At 48.9% G+C, this 13,488-nt stretch overlaps 1 protein-coding gene across 2 annotated transcripts in view; it reads left to right on the top strand.

The window, feature by feature from the left end:
* Glb1 (galactosidase beta 1) overlaps positions 1-13,488 on the top strand; it is a 96,162-nt gene that overhangs the window by 39,599 nt on the left and 43,075 nt on the right. For both annotated transcript variants that reach the window (XM_075964274.1, XM_075964273.1), the window contains exons 3-6: positions 1,598-1,748; positions 2,739-2,799; positions 5,323-5,417; positions 11,912-12,092. In XM_075964274.1, the coding sequence (XP_075820389.1) occupies positions 1,598-1,748; positions 2,739-2,799; positions 5,323-5,417; positions 11,912-12,092 (488 nt within the window). The remainder of the gene's footprint in view (positions 1-1,597; positions 1,749-2,738; positions 2,800-5,322; positions 5,418-11,911; positions 12,093-13,488) is intronic.

Genomic DNA, 13,488 nt, shown 5'->3' with positions numbered 1-13,488 from the left:
AGGCCAGGCAGTGGTAGCTCACACCTTTAATTCCAGCAATCACACCTTTAATTCCAGCAAACAGGGAGACAGAAGCAGGGAATCTCTGTGAGTTCAAGGCCACCCTGGGCTACACAACCCTGAACAAACAGTCTAAAAGAGAAACAGAGCCAAACAGTAGCAGCTCACACCCTTAATCCCAGCACTAGGGAGGTAGAGACTGGAAGTGATATGGCTGGGCGGAGAGAGGAATATGAGGTGAGAGGAGACAGGAGCTCAGGATTCAGTGTGAGGTTTCATAGAGACGGCATTGAGTCTGAGGATTCCTGGAGACAGGACACCCCACTCGGTCTGAGGATTTCATAGAGGTAAGAACTAGTGGCTGGCTGCTCTGCTTCTCTGATCTTTCGGCTTTCACGCCCTGATATCTGACTCTGGGTTTTTATTAAGACCAATTAGAGGGCTGGAGAAATGGCTCAGTGGTTAAGAGCACTGACTGCTCTTCCAGAGGTCCTGAGTTCAATTCCCAGTAACCACATGGTGGCTCACAACCATCTATAATGAGACCTGGCACCCCCTTCTGGCCTGCGGGCACACATGGAAGGAATGCTGTACACATAATAAATAAAAATTTTAAAAAAAAAAAGACCAATTAGAATTCGCAATACATATATTTTGTTTTTCTCAGCAAAGTTTTCAGTGTGATGGAAGATATTTTTCTTTTCTGTCAGTTTCTATATAGATTGTTCTCATAAAGGGCTGTGTTGGCTCTCCATGTTAGAGCATGTCCCTGGCTTGCTCAAAGGCTGTGTTCGATTCTCAGGATGACAAAGTAGCCAGATACAAAGTGAAGCCAAAGGAGAATTGGATGAGGTATACAGAGCTGGCCAAGAATGCCACCTGAAAAAAATCCATCTGGGCAGATGAAGCTGGTGAATCCCATTCATGTCCCTGAATGGGAGTGGTTGTCTCTGAATAAAGTTCATCATGTGTAGCCCTGCCAGACCACAAGCAAACAAAATCTACAAGTTCATCTCTATTTTCACGATCTTCTCCAATCACCAGTCTGTAAGCAAAGGAGACTAGAAGACGTCATGAGTGGCCCCGTGGTTCATCTCCAGTGTGACCCAGAGGGCATGCACCTGCCTCTTGCTTTAGGTCAAGTTCTGTCTCCCACCCAGGTATTAACCTGGCCCGGCTCTGCTTAGCTTCCGAGATCAGAGTCAATCTGACACTCTGGTGTGTTATTGCCACAAACTGGCTATTGGTTTTCAGTAATGCTCCCACTTATTTTTAGAAAAGTTTTTTTCTTTATTACACCTTATTTACTTTGTGTGTGTGTGTGTGTGTGTGTGTGTGTGTGTGTGCACATGTGTGTAAGTGTGTGCTGCAGCATGTCTTTGGAGGGCAGAGGACAAAGTGTAGAAGCTGACATTCTCCTTCCATCATGTGGGTTCCAGGATTGAACACCTGGGGTCAGGTTGGCAGCAACACCTTTACCCATGACCCTTTGCAGGAACCAGTGATCCACCTTGCGCCTGTGTTGTCAAATGGTCCTACAGCCTAGGCTCCCCTTGCCTTCTTCCCGCTCAGCTGCCACCTGTGTGTGTCTTCATAGGTATGTGCCCTGGAACTTTCATGAACCCCAGCCAGGACAATACGAGTTTTCTGGGGACCACGATGTGGAGTATTTCATTCACCTGGCTCACGAACTGGGGCTCCTGGTGATCCTGAGGCCCGGGCCCTACATCTGTGCAGAGTGGGACATGGTGAGTGTGTTAACCTGGGGCTCTGCCTGCCTGGAGGGTGTTGGTAAGGCAGGAGTGGCGGTGGCGGCGGGGGCTGGGCAAAGCAGATGAAAGCAATCTGTGGCTCAAAGACTGGAGCTTGTGGTGCGGGGCCTCTGCAGGTGTCTGTTCCTTTAGAGAGGTGCCAGACAGAGAAGAGCAGGCTTGAGCCAGTTCTCCTCTTGGCCAGTCACATAAGCTGGTTTCCTGTCAGAGGCCTGGAGTGGATCCTCTTTGTCTGCCTCGTGGACTAGTTAAGAAATTAAGAGAAGCCGTGTGCATAGACAGAGCTTTGCAGTCCAGTGGTCGGGCACTTGCCTGGTACGTACAAAGCCACACAGTCAGTCCCCAGGGCTGCAAAACCAGACAACAGCAGGAAAACTAAAGTAGGAAGAAAGAGGAGAAAAAAGAAAGAAAAAGAGGCTGAAGAGTTGGCTCAGCTATTAAGAGAACTGGCTGCTCTTCCAGAGGACCTGGGTTCGATTTCCAGCCACCTACACAGTGGCTCAACTCTCTGTGATTCCAGTTCCAGGGGCTCCAACACGCTCTTCTGACCTCTGAGGGCACTGCATGTACATGGTGCACAGACATGCATGCAGACAAAACATCCACATAAATAAATAAGTTTTGAAAGAGGAAGAGAAGGGGGAATTTGGCTGGGTGTGGTGATCGTGCCTGTAACCCAAGCACTTGGGAGGTGGAGGCAGGCAGATCAAAACTCTAAGGCCAGCCTGTGCTATGTAGGGGTTCCAGCTTTAGGCTCAACTACATAGTGAGACTGTCTCAAAACTAAAAGGGGGCGGGGGAGTTGGTCCTCAGACTGTAGTCAATAGAGTGATCTTCATTTCCCTGTATTCCAGTTTCCCATGAGCCCAGGTTGTTTTCCTCGGTCCCCGCCCTGCTGACAGGGAATCTCATCTCTTTTCACACAGTGCGCAGTCTGATGGCTGCTTTTGCTTTTCTGTCTTGTAGGGAGGCTTACCTGCTTGGCTACTAGAGAAAGAATCTATTGTCCTTCGATCTTCTGACCCCGGTGAGTTACTGCTGCCTTTAAAGGATTATAGGAGATTGGACAGTTTATATCAAAAGAGCCAGGCATTTAAAGGTAGGGCTGTTTCTGTACAAGTGCCGGTTAGTGGGGTGGAAATCACCCTTCACCGGACAGTGAGCGTGCAGGAGACATTGCCTCTTCTGTAGGCTTGAACAGATCTCACTGATAAATGGATGACTTTGAATTCGAAACCTGGTTAACCAACTGGGTTCAATAACTTGTTTTCTCTTCCTACACACTTAGTGTATTACACAGCCAGCTAGTCAAAATGGCAGGGTTGGTTCTGGAGTGATGTCACTAGATTTCCTGGTAGCACTGTGTCTGCCGTTACTTTGCATTTGTGGAGGGATTTGTAAATGACAGCTTTGTCTCATCTTTTTAAACCACGAGAGGTTGTTTTAGCGTAAACCCTGAGGAGTCATTCAATTGCATCTGTCTGTGTGTGTGTGTGCGTGTGTGCGTGCATGTGTGCGCATGCATGTGTGTGTAGTGTGTGCATGTGTGTGGTGGGGGGCGTGTGTGTGTTTAGACCTATGTTTCTCATACTATATGAACTTCTGGGTTTTTTTTGGATTTTCGAGACAGGGTTTCTCCGTAGCTTTTGGTTCCTGTCCTGGAACTAGCTCTTGTAAACCAGGCTGGCCTCGAACTCACAGAGATCCACCTGCCTCTGCCTCCCGAGTGATGGGATTAAAGGTGTGGGCCACCACCACCCGGCTTTGAACTTCTGTTTTATACTCCTGCTATATTATTGTTTTTACATGTGTTGCCTCTTGAGTCCGCATGAGAACTTTAAGAAGCACGTGTGTTTGTCAGTCTCTTTTGAAGTCATAAATATATGATTTATTAGATGTTAATTTTGTCTGGGTGTGGAGATACACATTTGTAATCGTAACACTTGGAAAGCAGAGGTGGGATTCTGGAGAGGTGGCTCAGAGGTTAAGAGCACTGACTGCTCTTCCAGAAGTCCTGAGTTCAATTCCCAGCACCCACATGGTGACTCACAACCATCTATAATGAGATTTGGTGCCCCTGCTGGAAAGTGGAGGCAGGAGAATCAGGATTTCAAGGTTATCCTCGGCTACATACTAGGTTTGAGTCTTGCCTGGGCTATATGACCTTGTCTCAAAAACAAACCTTTAAGCAACTTATATATTTATTTATTTATTTTGGTTTGGTTTGGTTTTGAGGCTGGTTTCTCTGTGTAGCCCTGCGTGTCTGTAGACCAGGCTGGCCTTGAACTCAAAGATCCTCCTCCTTTGCCTCCCAAGTGCTGGGATCATATACCACCATGCCTTTATTTTTTTTTAATGTATATGGGTGCATGTATGTTTGTGCCATGTGTCTGTGGGTGCCCACAGAATTCAGAAGAGGGTGTTGGATGCCCTGGAACTGTAGTTAAATACAGTTGGACAACAAGTAGGTGCAGGGAATTCAGCCGAACATTCTCTATATAGTTGTGGACGATCCTGAAGTTCTGATCCTCCTGCCTCCACGGCGTTGGGATTACAGGTGTGTGCTCCCATGCCCAGTATAGGCACTGCTGGGGATCAAAAGCCAGGGCCTGGCACATGCTCAGCAAGCCCTCTACAAACTGCGTCACAGGCCGGGCGGTGGTGGCGCATGCCTTTAATCCCAGCACTCGGGAGGCAGAGGCAGGTGGATCTCTGTGAGTTCGAGACCAGCCTGGTCTACAAGAGCTAGTTCCAGGACAGGCTCCAAAACCACAGAGAAACCCTGTCTTGAAAAACCAAAAAAAAAAAAAAAAAACTGCATCACACCTCCCTGTGCCTGTCACTCATTGCCTGGTAGCCTGTTCTGGCTCTGAGCCCCGCAGCAGGGTAAGTTGCCAGGTGAACAAGACTACTAACTTGTAGGACCGTGCCCAGCAGACTGGCTGCCGCATTTTAGAAGACAGTTGTTGAGGCCACCGACTGCACTGTCATTCTCCGGGCTTTAAAAGTCAGCCAAAGCCGGGCGGTGGTGGCGCACGCCTTTAATCCCAGCACTCGGGAGGCAGAGGCAGGCGGATCTCTGTGAGTTCGAGACCAGCCTGGTCTACAAGAGCTAGTTCCAGGACAGGATCCAAAACCACAAAGAAACCCTGTCTCAAAAAACAAAAACAAAAAAACAAAAAAAAAACAAATAAAAGTCAGCCAAGGGGCTGGAGAGATGGCTCAGTGGTTAAGAGCATTGCCTGCTGTTCCAAAGGTCCTGAGTTCAATTCCCAGCAACCACATGGTGGCTCACAACCATTTGTAATGAGGTCTGGTGCCATCTTCTGCCCTGCGGGCATACAAGCAAACAGAATAATGTATACCTAATAAATAAATAAATATTTAATAAAAAAATAAATAAATAAAAGTCAGCCAGGATCGCCTAGCTGACTTGATCCCTGAAGCTGACACTCATGCACACTCACACACAATAGAATGTTTGCATGCACACACACGCGAGAATGAACTAGTTGGCTAGTGAAAGTGACCACACCGTCTTGTTTTGTAGATTACCTTGCAGCTGTGGATAAATGGCTGACAGTCCTTCTGCCCAAGATGAAGCCTCTGCTCTACCAGAACGGAGGGCCGATTATAACTGTGCAGGTACCTGGGGCTGAGCCTGGACTGGGAGGAGGAGAAAGGGGGGGGAGCAGCTGTCCATCAACATTATGGAAATGTTGGTAGTGGCACCAGGATACAGTGCTAAAAATGGCGCTTTTGCTGAAATTGAATTTGGGACAAGTGTTAACCTGTCTGTCTCTTCTCCCTCTTCTCCCTAACCCCCCTGTGTCTCTTTGTGCCTGTGTGTGTGTGAGAGAGAGAGATATAGATATAGATATATATCATACAGGTTCTCATGTCTCTCGGGCTGATTTCAAACTCTCTGTACCTGAGGATGGACCTTGAACTTCTGACCCCTGTGCCTCTCTACAGTGCTGACAATACAGGCGTGCACCACCATACCATTTTCTGTGGTGCTGGGAAACCCAAGACCTTGAGCAGGCGAGCACTCTACCAGCTGAGCTATGTCCACAGCCCAGGATCTACCTTCCACTACCAAATACATTTTCCATACTTAAACCACCACCAAAACAAAAAAAAATCCATTCATGATAGAATTAGAAAAACCACAACTTTACTTTTAATGTTTTTATTTGATTGTTTTATCATAACTTTTTAGATTATTATTCTACATGTGTGAGTGCTTTGTCTAAAGTACGTATGCATGCTATATATGTGCCTGGTGCCTGTGGAGGTCAGGACTGCATCCCCTGGGACTGGTAATGAGTGGTTGTCAGTGGCTGTGTGGTTGCTGGGAACTGAACCCAGGTCCTCTGCAAGAGCATCAAGTGCTCTGAACCACTGAGACATCTCTCTAGCCATCTATTTTCTTTTAATTGTGTGTGTGTGCGCACGCGTGTGCGCGTGTGTGTCCGTGTGTGAACTCACCTGAGTTTATGTGTACCGCATGCCTTTGGGAACCTGCAGAGTCCAGAAGAATGTGTCACATCCCCTGGAACAAGTTACAGATGGTTGTGAGCTGCCATGTGGGTACTGAGAATCAAATCCGGGTCCTCCGGAAGAGCAGCCAGGGTCTTCATCACTGAACTATCTCTTCAGCCCCTCCCTATTTTTGTTTTTAATTATGTGTATGCATGTGTATCTGTATGACTGTCTAGCATGTAGTGTAGTTGATGGTGGAGGTCAGAAGAGAGCACTGGATCCCCTGGAGCTGGAGTTACAGCTGGTTGTGAACTGCCCCACAAGGGTGCTGAGAATCGAACCCAGTTTCCTCTGGAAGAGCAGCCAATGCTCTTGACTGCTGAGACTCTCTCTGGCTCCTCATGCTACTGTTTTATGTTGTTTGTTTGTTTTGTTCTGTTTTGTTTTTCTCAAAACATGGTCTCTCTATTTAGTGCTGTCTGTCCTGGAACTTACTACGTAGATAGACCAGGATGACCTTGAACTCACAGAGATCTGCCAGCCTCTGCCTCCCAAGTGCTGGGCTCAAAGGTGTGTGCCAAGCTCATGTTACTATTTTGTATCTGCTTCTGTCCTGAGTGTCCTGCCAGTGCCATTCAGTTCTTCCAGACATCCCCTTTTAGATGAAGAAGTTCAAAAGGGGTACTGGGGAGATGGCTCAGCAGCTAAGACCACTGACTGCTCTTGCAGACGACCTGGTTTTCTCTCCCACTTCCGTTGCAATCTCCTTCTACCTGCTTCAGGCCCTGCACGGCTGTGGTGCATGCTGGGCACACAGACACCTGACTGTCAGCAAGTCTTAGTAATATTACTCAGGTGAAACATGAAGCCTGGCTCAGCAAACACTGGCCAGGCGTGGTTTTAGTGAAATGAACAAAGTTGTGTGGAGCTGCCTGGGTCCTGGGACGCCCAGGGGATGAAGTGTGATTATCCATGAGGAGTGTGGTTCATATTCTTGCTTAGGAACTGCTGTAGAGATGAGTCCTGACGGAGAGGGAGCGTGGCCACTGGGTGTAGGTGGCATGAGGTGACGGGAGGGCTGAGTAGTAGGTCAGGCGTCCACTGCGAGAGGCCAGGGGCTGCTCTTGAGAAATGGAGCTCGTGAACCCTAAGTGCCCCTTGGTCTTTTATTCAAGAAGAGTCGGCACCAAGAGGCCACAGCTTCCTGTGTGAAGACAGTGAGTCTGAAACGTGGGCATGGCTTTGCTCTGTGCAGCTGGATCTTCTGTGCGTGTGCGTGCGTGCGTGTGTGTGCGTGTGTGTGTGTGTCCCAGAGGCCTCCTGTCACTGCTGTCCCCGACACTGAGGTTACCTGTGCATGTGGACAGGCCTGGCTTTTCACCTGGGATTTGAACTTGGGTCCTCCTGCTTAGACAGTAAGCACTGCTATCCACAGAGCCGTCTCCCAGCCCCTTGACTCTTCTTCCTTTGACCTGGTCTCGGGGGAGAGCCACTTCTCAGCTGCTCCGTCTCCGGCCTGACTACATCTTGAGTCACTTTCAATTTCTGCTCACAACTTTCCCGCATCTTTTGGTTAGAGAAACGTCATCAAAACTGTGATCAAACACAGCACATGGGACACACACTTAAAATCTCAGCGTGTAGAGGCAGAGGGAGATGGATCAGGAGTTTGAGGCCAGCCGCTAACCTATTAAGTTCCTGGCCAGCCTGAGCTACTTGAGACCCTGTCTCAAAAGCCAAGCCAAAGGCTTTTGTCAGGCAACCATTCTGAATGCAGCTATTGTTTTAGCAGATCAGAAGGACTGCGGGAAGGTGTGTGGGCCAGCCTGATCTACGTAGGGTGTTCGCGTGCAGTGAGATGGTAAAGGTGCTTCACCTCAGGTCTGGCAGCTGCAGTTCCATCCCAGAGTGTGGAGGCCCAAAAATGTGAGCCTGTGTTTGAAGGGCAGAGAGTTTCAGCTTGCGCCAAGTTGTTGACAGCAGCTGTGGCTGCTCACCCTGACCTAGGGTGTGGTTACTTGGCGTTTTTTAGATATTAAGACACACCTTCCCCCTACAGGTAGATCTACTCCGCCCTGACCAAAAGTCAGAGAATTCATGCGTACTTCTGCCCCTTCTTTTGAATGAGAAGGCTTGACCCAGGGAGTAGCTGCCTTCAGGGTACTTGGTCTAGGGTGGGTTCACTGCCTCTGCAAAAGAATGCTTTTCTCATGAATTAATGGTTTGATGTTCCAAAGTACTGAAGCAAGTAACTGTTCTAGTTGTCCTTTGTATCACGTTAAAGCAGTCTTTTGCCTCCTTCCCCCTTTGGGTACTGGAGTATAAAAGTGTATGGAATATTAAACATGGGTGGACTCAGTACTCAGAACTCAAGAGTCAGAATTCAACATTCAGGATCTGCTGGGTTGCCCTCCCGGTACTGTCCTATGCTTCTGTTTGTTATTTTCACTCCCATCTTCACTCTCTTTATTGACTTTTCTCATCCTCATGCCCCTACCCTGGAAAGGGATATACTGTTGAAGCCGGTCTCCGACACTGGAGCCCGTGTGGAGGAAGAGAACTGACTACTCAAAATTGGCCTCTAACCTCCACAGATCCATGGCACTCTTTTTTTTTTTTTTTGGTTTTTCGAGACAGGGTTTCTCTGTGGTTTTGGAGCCTGTCCTGGAACTAGCTCTTGTAGACCAGGCTGGTCTCGAACTCACAGAGATCCGCCTGCCTCTGCCTCCCAAGTGCTGGGATTAAAGGCGTGCGCCACCACCGCCCGGCAGATCCATGGCACTCTTGCTCCCCAACACACGCATGTGCATGTGTGTGTGTTTGCATGTGTGTGCTCATACACACACACACACACATGCGCGCCAAATATAGTTTAATTTTTTAGAACCAAGAAGTAAACCGCCTGTCTGTTTTAACTCTGCAGTGGAGAGCAAAGCCCACTCATTTGGGGGACATTTCTTCTGTCCATCTTGGCCACTGCTTCCACCTGGCCACTCTGCCCTCTTCTGGCCCCCTCCTCGTCCCCTTTCTCTCCAATCTCGGCCTGCTATGGTTGCACCTGTTCATCTCTACCCCCGTTCACTAAGTTAACAAGCAGAGAGAGCAGAAAGCCATGCGTCTGTCCCTCAGCCCTCGGGAGGCAGAAGCAAAGCTCGCCGCGCAGTGGGTTATTTCTAGAGGAGAGTTTGTCTCCCCTGTCTCTTCCTTTCTGCAGTTCATATGAAGTGACCCATTTCCTGTGCGGTGTTTTCACTTCATTCACAGGTCCAAGGCCTTTTTCACATCTCCATGTCTTCGCATGTAATTGGGTATTTCCCTGCTTGTCATCCTGGGTGTTTTGTTTTGTGTAAGGTGTAGTTACCCTGTGTAACCCAGACTGGCCTCAGACCCAGTGGTCCTCCTGCCTCAGCCTCCTTGGCCCAAGGATGATGAGTGTGATCCTCCATGCCCGGTCTCACTAGCCTCTAACTCAATGGAGCTGAGACTGGTCTTGAACTCCTGACCCTCCTGTCTGCCTCCAAATGCTGAGATTACAGGTGCACATCTGTGCCTGGTTTGTGCACAGTTGGGAATCCGCACCAGGGCTCTTGAACCTACAAAAGCACTTTACCAACTGGGCTACATCCAAGTCCCACCCCATTTACTTTTTGTTTTCCAAGTATGGTTTCTCTGAGTAGCCCTGCATGGCCTGGAACTCATGTTGTTGACCAGGCTGGCCTCGAACTCACAGAGAGATCTGTTGCTGCTGCTTCCCGAGTGCTGGGATTAAATGCACCACCGCTGCCCAGCTCCCATTTACTTTTTAAAGATAGGATCTCACTGGGGCTGGAGAGATGGCTGGCTGGTCAGTGAGTCCTGGAGTCCGCCTGTCTTAGCACTATAGTTACAGATATGAACCGCCAGCTTGGGTCTTCACGCACTTGATCTTAACCAAGAGGCGGCTCTTCCACCTGCGCCCTTCCAAATTCAGGACACCAGATTTGCCCCAGATATGTAAATGTTTATTTTCAGGAGAGGCAAACCAGCCCAGGGACGCCAAGGGTGGGGTTTCACGTGAAGTGTTAATCTCAGTTTTCACCTAAAATGAGTAAAGAGGAGTCAGGCTTGCTGATTCACGCCTATAATCCCACGACCCAGCAGGCTGACACAGGAGGACTGTGTGAATTCAAGGCCAGCCTGGGCTACACAGTGAGTTCTGTGCTGAGCCACAGCGTAAACACTGTTTCAAAACAGCGACAGCAAATTTGGCAGCACTCCTCTGTTTCCAGGGAGGAGAGGAAGGAGGGCGTCACTTTCGGCCACACAGACTCTGCAGGGTGATACGGAGCGGGTGGAAGGGACAACACAGAAGCAAAGCCATCGCACGGGGCAGGTGCTGCGGGAGTTAGAACAGTGCTGTTCTCAGCCTGGGGGGCGAATGCCTCTTTCATGCATATCAGATACTTATAGTTCACAACAGTAGCAAAGTCAGAGTTATGAAGCAGCAGTGAAGATAGGTTTATGGCTGGGGTCACCACAGCATGAGGAGCTGTAATAAAGGTTTTAGCGTTAGGGAAGTTGAGAACCACTGAGTTAGAGTAAAACTCATTAGTGTCTGAGACCTCTGTCTCAGTCAGGGTTACGATTGCTGTGATGAATGCCATGACCAAAAGAACTTGGGGAGGAAAGGGTCTATTGAGGGTTTATCCACATCACTGTCCTTCTTCAAAGGAGGTCACAGTAGGAACTCTAACAGGAGAGGAATCCAGAGGCAGGAGCTGATGCAGAGGCCGTGGAGGGGGAGCTGCTTACTGTCTTGCTCCTCATGACTTACTCAGTCCACTTTCTTATAGAACCCAGCACCACCAGCCCAGGAATGGCCCCACCCACAATGGGACAGGCCTTAGCCCATCAATCACTAATTAAGAAAATGGTTCACAGGCTGACCTGCAACCTGAGGCATTTTCTCAGTTGAGGCTCCCTCATCAGGTGACTCTAGACAGCACAACCTCCTGGAGGCTCCTAGAAGAGGAGCTGGTTACTGAGGGGTGCACTATATGGGTTTCTGGCCTTGTTTCCCAGGTTGTTTCTTGTGTGTGTGTGAGTGTGTGTGTGTGTGTGTGTGTGTAAGCGCGCGCGCCACTGTGTACATGTGGAGGCCAGAGGTCAAGAGCCAGGATTGGCTTCATTGCTTACTCCAGGCTAGCAGGTTTGGGACCTCTGGATGAGCTGCCTGTCTCTGCCCACACCCCCCACACCCCCTGCCCGCTTCTTGCCACAGGATTATAGATGCGGACTGACCATCACATATTGACCTGGGATTGTCAGACTTGTGCAAGCTAACTGCTTTACCATCTTCCCACCTGTTTTGATCGACAGACGGGATGTGCACACTTTTCTCTACTGTATATGTTTTTTCCCACCGTGCGCCCAGTTTTATATGTACATCTAATTAGGCATAGGTCTAAGATTGCAAGTAGGGGATTCTCCCTAAAAAGTTCACTCAGAGGACACAACTTGCTTTATTGCTCACGCACTCCAAACCAGTTCAGGCTGGATCTGCCCCTGCCTCCCTTCCCGGATAGAGGGTGTGTTTTGGGCATGGGAACTAGAGTTCCCAGGGATGCTAAGTCTGCCCTGGCATTTTTCATTCTTCTTTCTAAACGTTTCCACAGGTTGAGAATGAGTACGGCTCCTACTTCGCCTGTGATTATGACTACCTGCGTTTCCTGGCACACCGCTTCCGTTACCATCTGGGTAATGACGTCCTTCTCTTCACCACCGATGGGGCGAATGAAAACTTCCTACGGTGTGGGACCCTGCAGGGCCTCTATGCCACAGTGGATTTTGGAGCAGGTCAGTGTTTGTGACAACTAGATAATTGGTTTTTGTCGGCCTAGCTGTTGCTTAAGTGGCTTGAGCAGATAGAATGAGCTGTCTCAGCGCTTCCTTTATTAAGTGAGCTAGTCGGCTTAGCCTTGCTGTGACAGAATACCCGAGGCAGCAAGTTTATAAAAAGGGAAGGCTCGCACCGGGCAGTGGTGGCACACGCCTTTAATCCCAGCACTCGGGAGGCAGAAGCAGGCGGATCTCTGTGAGTTCTAGGCCAGCCTGGTCTACAAGAGCTAGTGCCAGGACAGGCTCCAAAGCTACAGAGAAACCCTGTCTCGAAAAACTAAAAAAAAAAAAAAAAAAAAAAAGACTCGGCTGGGCGGTGGTGGCACGCGCCTTTAATCCCAGCACTTGAGAGGCAGACGCGGGTGGATCTCTGTGAGTTCAAGGTTCTAGGACAGGCTCCAAAACTACACAGAGAAACCCTGGGGGGGGGGGGGAGAAGGTTTGCTTTGCTTCACAATTGTGGAAGTTTCAGTCCACAGTCTTGTTTGTCCTGGAATGAGAGTCCTTCTGGAAGCGTATGTTAAAAGAGACCATTTACCTCAGGGACTAAAATCTTAAGAAACAGATCCAGAGATGGGACTGCCAGTCTCTTTCAGGGACACATCCCCGAAGTCCTTGAGACAGGGTTTTCCATAACTTAGGCTGGCTTCTTACTCATGGTTTAGCCAAGGATGGCCTTGAGCTTCTGATCCCCTTACTTCCGGCTCCCGAGTGCTGGGGTTCTAGACGCGTGCCTCCCCTCCCCTCAGCTTCTTTGTACTGTTCTTGCACTACCGCACAAGATTCAAGATGGCTCCGTAGGTAAGGGTGATTGCTGTCGAGTCTGATGACCTGAGATTGATTCCCGGGACCCACAAGGTGAAAGGAGAGAACTGGCTCCTACAGGCTGTCCTCTGGCCACCAAGGGCATTCCACGGCATGTGTGCGCTGCTGCGTGTATTCACACACACACAAGTGACTAAATAAGAATGTCATGAAGAAACAGATTCAAATGGAGATTAAAAAGTTTTAAAGCAGGGCCGGAGAGACTATATAGTCAGACTTTTCTTTCCCACCAGCCAGTTCTCATAACCACACAGAAACTTACTATTAATTATAAATGCTTGGCCAATAGCTCAAGTTTTACTAGCTAACCCTTACATTTTAAATTAACCCATATTTCTTACCTACACTCTGCCACGCAGTTTGGTACCTTTTCTTGGTATGGCACATTTATCTCCTTCCCTCTGCATCTTCTTGAGATTCTGAGACTCCTCCCCTTCTTCTTTGCACTCTCTAAGTCTGCAAGTCCCACCTAACCTCTACCTGTCCAGCTATTGGTCAGCCAACTTCTTTATTAACCCAGTCACAGTGA

The sequence above is a fragment of the Microtus pennsylvanicus genome, chromosome 3 (genome assembly GCF_037038515.1).
Source record: "Microtus pennsylvanicus isolate mMicPen1 chromosome 3, mMicPen1.hap1, whole genome shotgun sequence".
Lineage (NCBI taxonomy): Eukaryota > Metazoa > Chordata > Mammalia > Rodentia > Cricetidae > Microtus > Microtus pennsylvanicus.
This window is presented reverse-complemented; position numbering and strand designations above follow the sequence as displayed.